Source organism: Cicer arietinum, chromosome 3, assembly GCF_000331145.2.
Source record: "Cicer arietinum cultivar CDC Frontier isolate Library 1 chromosome 3, Cicar.CDCFrontier_v2.0, whole genome shotgun sequence".
Classification (NCBI taxonomy): Eukaryota; Viridiplantae; Streptophyta; class Magnoliopsida; order Fabales; family Fabaceae; genus Cicer; species Cicer arietinum.
In genome coordinates, this window is record NC_021162.2 from 60,130,870 (window position 1) to 60,141,375 (window position 10,506).

The 10,506-nt window shown below is 28.7% G+C and overlaps 1 protein-coding gene across 1 annotated transcript; it reads right to left on the bottom strand.

The window, feature by feature from the left end:
• Window positions 1-1,709: 1,709 nt before the first annotated feature.
• Window positions 1,710-6,535, bottom strand: LOC101504340 (uncharacterized). Its single transcript, XM_004492594.4, has 13 exons — window positions 6,139-6,535; window positions 5,231-5,322; window positions 5,097-5,116; window positions 4,665-4,884; window positions 4,496-4,591; window positions 4,276-4,391; window positions 4,072-4,152; window positions 3,772-3,895; window positions 3,412-3,461; window positions 2,905-2,995; window positions 2,679-2,714; window positions 2,461-2,558; window positions 1,710-2,361 (listed from the first exon to the last, which is right to left on the bottom strand). The coding sequence occupies exons 1-13, from the start codon at window positions 6,462-6,464 to the stop codon at window positions 2,245-2,247; spliced, it is 1,467 nt and encodes a 488-aa protein (XP_004492651.1). The 5' UTR covers window positions 6,465-6,535; the 3' UTR covers window positions 1,710-2,244.
• Between the last annotated feature and the right edge of the window lie 3,971 nt (window positions 6,536-10,506).

Here is a 10,506-nt window from a genome sequence, read left to right on the forward strand (position 1 = left end):
TTGTAAGTTTAGTGGAAATGTTTCATTTAATAGTAACGCATTCATAAGCTTTTGAATCATGATTGACATGTCTAAATTTTTCATATCTAAATGAAGGAAAATAAATATGTTGATTGACTCGTCTCTTTTAACTTTTCTATATACTTTGACTACAAGCTTTATTGTAGAGAATCCTCTTAGTGATCTTTACAAAATTATTTTTGATACATTTTTGAAACTTGTATATCTAAAACTGTTCAATTAATTTTGTAGTCTTTTCTTTTTTGTTGGACTTTTGCCTTCTCTTTCTAAAAAAATTTAGAAATATTTTATACTTTTTATAAACTTCACCAGTAAATTCTTCATCCTAATTTTGAATTTTTACTATATTCATTTCAGTCTCCTTATTGTAAGAAGTTGGTATATGAAATATGTAAAACCGAGAAAATGCATCATATCTTGAGTAAGCTTTAACTTAACTTCCAATTGTTGAAAATGAAACTTCTCTCATAATTACCTAACCAAAACAAAACCTTGAGAATATTTTTATGATAAAACCATGATAATTCATCATTACATCCTAAAGTATGAAATAACTTGAGAATTTGATAATAACTTGGGATTGCCTACTTTGCTTTGTAGCGGAATTCAAATATCTATGGGTGAATATCTATTATGATAGTATCGGTATTGGTAAAATTACGAAATACATCATTTTTATTAAAAATTAAGGTATTGACGAAAATAATTTTTTATATATAGCTTGATTGAGAAAGTTAAATATAATTTTTTATATAATTTAATTAAAAAAATTAAATTGTTTATTTATAATACAAAATCACAATAAAAATTTAAAGGATCGCAAATTGTATTTGCTTACAATAATTAATTAACTCAAATATATATAATAATATATTAATATATACAAAAATCATCAATATCATTCATAATAAAATAATATAAAGCTCAGAATACCGCGTACATATACCAATACCGAATAAATATTATGTGGTTCGTAATAAAATAATATAAAAAATAGAATATCACGTCCAGGTACAAATACCGAATAAATATCCGGTCCACTATTTTACAGTTTTAAAATTACTCATGCATCATAGGAAAATATATAGCATATTGTCTTCCCCTCGCTCTAAATGAATAATAAATACTACCAATATCCTTTGATAACCCTTAGTCCCTTATTTATAAGCAATATTTACCAATTTGAAATTTGCTTATTTTGTGTTTTGATGTTTCAAATTTGTCTTTCCAAATTAATGTTTTAGTTAAATAATAACATCAAAATGTTGTAAATTAATTAAGGTATCTTCTGTAAATTATTTTTATTCTATCTAGATTTTTTATTCCCTTCCCCATTAAACAGCTAAACATCTAAGACAAAATCTTCAATAATGTACATACACCCAAATCCAAATATTAACTTAATATGATCCTTGATTTTTTACTATTGAACTAAATTTTTAAAATTTTATCTTTTATCTGAGGACAGATTGATTGTATCTAATTAATAAAATTAATAAATGTAGAAAAAATAATATCCAATTATAACTAAAAGACAAGTCAACTCTGCTCATTGCTTAGCTCGAGCATTTCATGGCTTATGACCAAGTTTATAATCAATTTCATTTTATATTATTTCCCTTATTTTCAATACAATAAGATGCAGTAGCTTACTTTGGATTTTCACTATCATTTGAAAAACACTCAAATAATGTGTAACCATACTATCATAAGATATTTAATCATATAAAATATTGATATGATATGAAATTTCATATATTCTAACAAACAAAAAATGGAAGTTTAAAAATATGATTATATAATGTACATATATATATTGGTAGCCATTCCATTCAAGGCTGTATGTAATGTGCAGGTCTGTTAAGTTCAGAACAAAGCCTTCAAGGCTACATGATTTCACATCATAGCCATCAACAAACGGAAGCTTCTTTTTTCACCGTCATATATTTCAGAAGTACACATCCAGAAAAACAATTTTTTTTTCCCATTGGATCTGTACTCCCAGAGAAGAACATGATTATTTTTCCTTCTGAATGCATACTTACGGACGACACTGGTTTTTTAGAAACATATGGCGAGTTAAAAGTAGCTCTCTAAACAAATAGCTTCAACTTGATTATCAACAAACCTTGATGCCCTTATCTTGCTCTATTTCAGTTAATATACATTTAATTTGAATTTTATGCACATGCTCCCATCATAGCATGTTCTGTGAATAAGACCTTAATTTGAGCCAAACTCTTCATTCCACTTCTCAAGCTCTTCCCATTTGCTTTTGTTTAAACTTGGTCTTATGACAGCCATTGCTTTCTTGAAGTCCTCATACCTTAGTCCTCTTACCTGGTAAAACCGAAAAACATTAACAACAAATTAAGGTTTTCACTTACAAGATTAATAATAATCCGCAATGATAATTAAAGCAATTTGAATCTAGCATGCCTGATTTGCCTTGACAGTAAGAATGTTAGGACCCAGCTCTCTAATTGGCATCATTGCAGCTTCTTCACACAAGGCTTGTAGATCACTTCCAGAGTATCCTGAAAACCAAGCAAGACAATATATCAGTCATATTTGGACACAAAAAAACAAAGAAAGTAAAAGAAAATAATATCTCAACATATTACTTTCCTTCAGATCGTGACTCAATCTATACTTACCTTCAGTCTCGTTTACAAGCATTTCTAGATCTCTACCTGTAACATAAAAATCAAAAGTTTTTAGTTAAGAAAAAAGAAGTGTGAGTAATAACATATTAGAATAAATAAATTCTTGATCTTAATTTTATGAAGCATGTCGATCTACAAAATTAAAAGTGTATAAAAGAACGTACAAACTCTCCCTTATCAAAAGAAGTAACAAGGGAAAAAATAGCATATTGCTTACTAGGTAAAGAGAACGCTTGACCCTTGAGTTTATGTTTTAGCAGAAGTTTCCTAACATTTTCATTTGGTAAAGGTATGTATATTCTCTTAACCTAGCACAGTAAAAATAAAAACAGTTAGTAAAGCAGAAACATGTGGTTCAAGTTCATTATAATTTTATGACTACTATCCATGATATATAATTATGCATAGATTTCAATGGGGAAATGGCATGACTCTTTACAAGATATGCTTCAATTTGTTTTGCTGTTTTCTTTCTTATTGGAGGAGTTACTACTTACAGGTTTCTCTATGCAACATATCAGAAAAGTGTTAGAAAAAGTGATTATAAAATGAAGAGTGTCGGCAACACACGCTCTAGCACACATTTTTCTAATAAAGTTAGAACAGACGATCGTTTAGTTCCAAGTGATAAATTATTCTCCACTTCACATTGGCAACAATAACATAACGTTTTGGAATTATATCATATTTTTAATCCAGTTAAGGACAATGAAGAAATTCTCACCAGTCTCCTAAGAACTGCATCATCCAGCTCCTGTGGCTTATTGGTCGCACCTGTATTCAGAAAAGTCAAGTTATTATGTTTTCATGAGTTTTTTCAAATTCCAGCATTCCCTAGAAGATAATTTTAACCATATAATGTCATTTGTCAAAGGGGAACAAAGATGAGAAACTGCAACTATGCTAAAATAGATAAACAAAAGCTCTTCTCATGGTAGACAGGCTGCAAATATTACAAAGAATCTAAACCAAAGCCCTATTCATGGTAGACCTGCTGTTCTGCCTATTACCAGTAGATTGGTTCAAAAGTCAGACCCATGCTCGTTACAGAAAGAGAACGATTATTATCAGATGTAATACTTACCAATTACAATCACAATATCATCAGGATTGGATGTCACCCCATCAAACTGGATAAGAAATTCAGATTTTAATCGTCTGCTGGCCTCATTTTCATTTGCCATCCTTGTTGACATTATACTATCAATCTGTTATCAGATAAAAAAGAAAAACTAATATCATTTGAATGAAGTGGATAAAATTTAGACATGAAGCATGCAACCTTTTCTTTCTTCTCCGCAGGCAAATTCGCCTATTTTAACTAGTATGACTCCAGGAAGAGAAAACTTAACTGTTAAACACAACATATAGATGAGAGAGATACCTCATCAATGAAAATTACAGATGGCTGTCTCGATATAGCTACCATGAATAGTGTCCGTACAAGCTTTTCACCTTCACCAACCTGTTGAGTAGTTAATCATGGTGAAACTTCTCAAGTCTTAACAATTAACATAAACACATTATAGCATAAGATATGAAATGAAACTCAACAAATACAAGTTAGGGTATGTAGATAAAGATGTACCCATTTTGACGTCAAGGAAGCTGCTGTGACATTAAAAAATGTTGCTTCTGATTCTGAAGCCACTGCTTTGGCAAGCATGGTCTTGCCATTACCAGGCGGACCAAAGAGAAGTAAACCTAGAACGAAAAGGTTCAACAGTTTCAACACTTGGCATTTTTATTCTAGAATTGACATCATTATCTATTACATAACCCAAAGTGATGAGGTTCTAATGCAATACCTTTAGCTGGCCTTCGAAGACCAGTGAACAAGTCTCTTCTCTTAGTTGGCAAAATAACCATCTCCATTAACGCTTGCTTTGCTTTTTCAAGACCACCTGCATTTCGATACTAAGAATCAAACAAATGGTAACCCATAAAAGTAAAAATAAAATGTGCATAGATTCTTACCAACATCGTCCCATCTAACAGAAGGACTTCTATCTACAATGGCAGTGTTAATCATTTCAACCAATTTTGTGTCGTAATTTGCACCAGATGTTTGATTAGATTTCGGGCTTTGAACTTTATTCACCTCATCTTTTTTTTTAGGATACTTTTGTGTCACTTTTTTCGTAGTATTTGATAGTTTAGTTGGAATTGCAGCAGTTTGTGCAAGGCTTGAGGTGCTCTGCAAACATTTTTGGGGAAAGGGAAAGGAACATTAAAGGTTCATATATAATCATAAAATCGGTACCAATTCCCAATGTTCAGTGAATCAGACAGTTTATATAAGTACTATGCTAAGAACACCGTACATTTTAAGAAGCACCGACTGCATTGATGCAAAAATGAGCTAAAGAAAAAACTCTGTACTTCAAGTTTAGAGAGATCATAGCATACCTGATTGGCAACTGCACTACCTGGAATGGTAAAATAGGAATAGGAACAAGTGGAGGACGAAAAAGACAATAAGAACTCTTGGAAAAGTCATAATGGAAAGGGAAAAAGAGATGGTTGCTTAAAGAGATGCAAACCTGCTCGTCTATTGAGAGTCTGCAATCTTTCAGAAACTTGTCCCTGCCATTTTGATATCTTTTGACGATATGATTTTACCTTCTGTTGTTCACTGTCATAGAATCATAGATCCAAGTCAGAAAAAACAACATCAAAAACATAAGATCATATGAAGCACAGACACAAACACAGATTGACACTAGTGATAATTTTTAAAAAGTGGAATTGATTGAATGTAAACCATATGCGTCGGTGTCGTGTTGGTTGCCAAATCATGCCTTCAATCTAATATATGTCTATGCTACATTTATAAAGTATGTTAGCTTCTAGCTTTTTTTCCAGGCAAACGTTAGTATGTTAGTTAAATTAGTATCCTTCTTTTTTGAACCCTGGTCCTTTCACTCCTTCAAACCTTAGCCCAAACCAGTTGAGCTACTCAACCCCCACTACCTACTAGCTTATCAGAGATTTTCAATTAAAAAAATATATGGTTCTCACTTACAACACAAGTCCTTATAAACTCACAGGTGTTTACGGAGAAATGAGAAAGCTACTATTTCCAATTTTCCATAAATGCTTGTTAAGAAGTTATTTAAACTAGCTATAAATCTTCAATTAAAACAAAGATTAAGTTATAATAATGTTTCTTTGTGCTTCAATAATTAATAACAGTTGTTTATTCTGTCCGAAAAAAAAAACTCAGCTAGCACTAAACTAAGAATTACCCATTAAAATATTTTGCCATTCAATCTTAACATTCCCCGTTAATCCTAACAAGATTCATAATATTTTGTCACCTCCAAACCAACTAACGAAAAGCCACAAATAATCGAAAAATCCCAAAAAAAAACAATTCATGATAAATTTTTATCGACCAAAATTAAAAAGCCAACATTAACAGCAAAAATAAAGAAGTTGAGGAACGAACGTGGAAGTGATGAAGGAAGGAACAGGAGTTGAATTAGCTTCGAGAAGGATCCTATGAGCATTCCTGTAGTGAAGAATAGCGTCATCGATCAAACCCCACTCTTCAGCCCTAACAGCCTTATCGATCTCTTGTGTGGCCAAATCGAAGTATCCTTTGAGCTTGTAAGCAACGCGTTCGTTCGAAACAGAAGAAGAAGAAGAAGAAGAAGAAGAAGAAGAAGAAGCAGGAGAAACTTCCATTGGTGAATTGGTTTGAGAAGAAGAAGATTCGTTATGCGGAGAGAAAACAGAGTTAAAGGAATCGATTATTCCCTGCAAGAAACTCATTCCTCACAACAACTAACGCGATTTTCATCGTCACTTTGTTATATGCAACGCTGCAAAAGGCAATTTTCGACTTGCTTATTTTTAAAATTAATAAATAAGGAAGTTAATTTATTTCATAACAATTTTCTACATAAAAATCTTTACCTATACATTTAATATGTTCAACATTATTAATAAAAGTTATTTTTTAGCATAGTTAAATTATACTTCAATTAATAAATGATGATATAGATATATTAGACATTTTGTTTTGAGCTTCCGATGGTATTTACTAATTTTTTTATATAAAAAAATAATATTATTTCACTATCTTTTAATCACTGTCACTATTTTTTCTTATAAACAATATTATTTAACTGTTTACACAATAAATATGATAAGTGATATATTTTAAAAATCGTTAAATATATTTTCATAAAAATGCGGTCTTATCACAAGAAAAATAGAGATTACAAGAAAATTAACCTAGGAGTAAAAACATAGAGAAATCTAAATATTTTGATGAGTAGAGATAAAATTATATATAATAAATATTTATATATAAAAATAAGTCAATTCATAAACGATAAAATAATATTATTATTATTATTATTATGCAAAATAATATATAAAAATTATTTTATAATATATCCAAAAAATTGAACACACTTTAACATTTAAAGATTAATATATTTTTGAAATATTGTAAGATTTTTTCATTTATCAACATTATAAAAAATATACCTCATCATGTTTATGACTAAACAATCATTTAAAAATTCATTTTAATACAACTTTATATTTTATTCTTCGCATAATTTATACATAAGATAAAACTTTCTTCAAAGATTCTATATCAAGCAACATAAAATACAATATAGTGTGTCCTTAAGTCATTGTTCAATTGACAAAATATCGATATTGTTAGGTTGAACGTTTGATTTCAAACTAAAAATTCACAATTATGTGAGTTAATTATGACCAAATTTATAATTTCTTTTTTTTTTTAATAAAAAAAAATACAATACATTCTCCTAGTGAAGAATATAATCTGATAATAACAAATGAGATTAAGTAAAGATTGAAAGGTGGATGATCAACTATCTTTGATTAAGCTCCTATCACAAAAGCTACCACAAGATCCTAACAATCCAATATGCTTCAGGATAATCCAAATCGGGCCACAAGCTACATTGGGTCAAGATAGAAGCCCAAAACTAAATACTAACTCCCAAAATATTGTCCAAGTTTAGTCTTACACGAAATTTGATTTCAAAATTCACGAAATAAAAGATTAGTCTCTAAAATTTATTATCTTCAATCAATCAAGTTCATCTGGAAATCAATTTAAATAAATATATAGTTTAATGGAAAAACTAATAATTTTTTAGAAAAAGGCTCCAATGGAGTATATCTTAAACAAGAGCACTAAACAAATTTGTAAAACATGCTCCAAACCAGTATACCTTCAATTTCGATTATTAATCCATTATTTTATTTATTTGATATATTTAATTATTTGATTTCTTTTTCTTTGACAGCATAATGATCTGATTTCTATAATTTTGATTAATCCACGATTAACTAGTAAAAAAAAGTAACCATTAATTGTGAAATACTAGAATATACATTATTATCCTTTTTTCTTTGAAGTCCTAATCTTGAGTTTTTTTTATATCTAGGCTTGGAGGTGTTCCATTACGTCCACATATCATCTACACAAAGTTCAAGAGAGACTAAGAGGGGAAACAAATTTAAAGAGTGCGAAAGAGATAGAGAATATTATTGAATATAGAGGGCTCTATAAATAAAATGACTCAGAAAATCTAAATCCATTTATACATTATAATAAAACAAGCTTTATTTTATGGCAATTGTGACATTTGTAACTTGAGTACTTATCTATTGTAATATTTCTATTAATAGTAATAAATATGTAATTAGTTGTTTAAATTATTATTATTTGTTTATTTAAATTTTAGTCATTTTTTTATCTACTAAATTTAAGAATAGCATTGGTTTTCTTCCCCTTCACTTGCCTTGGAAACTTGCACATTTTTACTGTAATAATGCACCTCATTTTTTTACTAATAGTACACCTCATATTATTACATGTTCTCATATTATCAGTAAAAATAATTAATCTATACAATATAATTTTTCAAAAAATTTTCTATGGCAAGGTTGTTATTTTTCATCTAATAGAAGATTTTGTTTAATATTAATCTTCCACAATTTGTACCCTATAGAATAAAATACAAATAAAAGTGGTAGTTTAAATGTTGATGTATCTGATTAAAAATTTAGTTTAAATACGTCTATTTTTCGACTACTATTTTTATTTATATAGTTATATTTGGAGGGAGTAGTAATTGACAACAAATTATGCATTAAAAATTTAATATATATTTTAATTTTCTAGGATAGTGTTCCCGAAGGTTATGGAGTAAATTTTGAGAATCATAATATCAAGATTGATAAAGATTTAAAGATTATTGCGTTGTTGTTTGAGTTTGTTATATTATTTCAAATATTTTGTTTGTTGTTTATGATGGTTCGGATTGAAAAAAATATATGATGTTTTATGTTATTTGATTTCTTTTTTCTTTCGTCTTCTTTTTATGTTGTTAGTTCTTGAGTTTCCAAATTCAATTTACGTAAGAAAAACAATAACAAAAATGGGAATTGTGTTTAGGGGTGTGGTGGCAGCAAATTAAATTACCATGTTATTTAAATCCATGTTGAGTAGTAGGTCCGTCATATGACACAGTAGTGAAGGAAATTAGCAAAGTTTGATGTTTTTTTTGGGTTTGGAAGCATGTATTCCAATACAAGTGTCAAAAAGTAATTCTGCATAATTATGCGGTTCAATTGATATAGTAGTTCTTTTTGTTCTGGTTAGAGTAATTTTCAGGGAAGTTTTTTGCAACTGCAAACAAAAATTGGAAGCTAAATCTAAGAATAAATTAACTTAAATAATTTATGGAAATAAAATAACATACAAATATGTATTTCAATTGAAAATTTTAGGCGATGAACATTCAAGATATAAAGAATGATATAACATCATTTGGTGTGTTGGTATTTATGAAAACAGCTATAACAATATATAATCTAGTTATATGACTTAATTAAGTCTATTTCCTTGGTTACTTCAAAAGACATAGAAGAAAATGAATTGTCTTTTATGTAGTTAAATTCATTAAAATAGATAACAACAATATAGATGTTCAAAATTTAATGATTTAATGATAATTTTTATGTTTCATTTTTAATAGTTATCAATTGTATTGTAGTCTTTTTATTTATATATCAATTTGCACTAAAACTCGTGAATTACTGTAATAAATTAGTGTTTGGTTTGCAAGTCTACTGATTTTCTTGATTATTGGTAATATGCCTTTTGTTCATATATGTTTGAAAAAAAGGCAGTCCATTGCAATGTTATTATTTTTGAATTTGGCCAATTCCTTATTGTTTATATATTGAATTGCAGTTTTATTATTTTTGAATATTGGTCAATTCCTTGCTGCTTATATATTGAGTAGCATAGTAATTTTCTTGAAAATTTCACAAATATCTTGAATATGGTTGAATAAAGGTATTGCCTTGCAGTCTTATTGTTTTTGAAATTTGGTCAACTCCTTGTTGTTTATATACTGAATTGCAGTCTTATTGTTTTTGAATTTGGTTAGTTTCTTGCCACTTATATATTGAGTAGATTTGAATTTGGCTAATTTCTTGCTGCTTATATATTGAGTAGAAGACTAAGTCTGAAGAAACATAGTAATTTGCTTGAAAATTTCAGAAATCTCTTTAATTTTGATACTAATCTTAACTAAAGGGGAATTGATAGTCTGTAATATTTGTCTTTCAATATTTAAAAATTCAATAAAACAATAACTAAATATATGCAGTTGAAAACTTAGCGTTTAGTTTATCAGTGACAACAAACAAAATGATAACGCTTGTTAACATTGTAGAACCAATGAATATAACAATATACACACAAACAAAATTATAATACCTCCTTCTCTGGTTTTGTTTTTTCACAACTCATTGA

What these genes read in the sequence shown, in the direction of transcription:
- LOC101504340 (XM_004492594.4), bottom strand. Translation starts at nt 6,464, where the DNA reads ATGAGTTTCTTGCAGGGAATAATCGATTCCTTTAACTCTGTTTTCTCT. An exon ending in CTTCCTTGACGTCAAAATGG is followed by an intron (nt 4,153 to 4,275) that starts GTACATCTTTAT and finishes ACTACTCAACAG; the next exon opens with GTTGGTGAAGGTGAAAAGCT. An exon ending in TGATATTGTGATTGTAATTG is followed by an intron (nt 3,462 to 3,771) that starts GTAAGTATTACA and finishes TTCTGAATACAG; the next exon opens with GTGCGACCAATAAGCCACAG.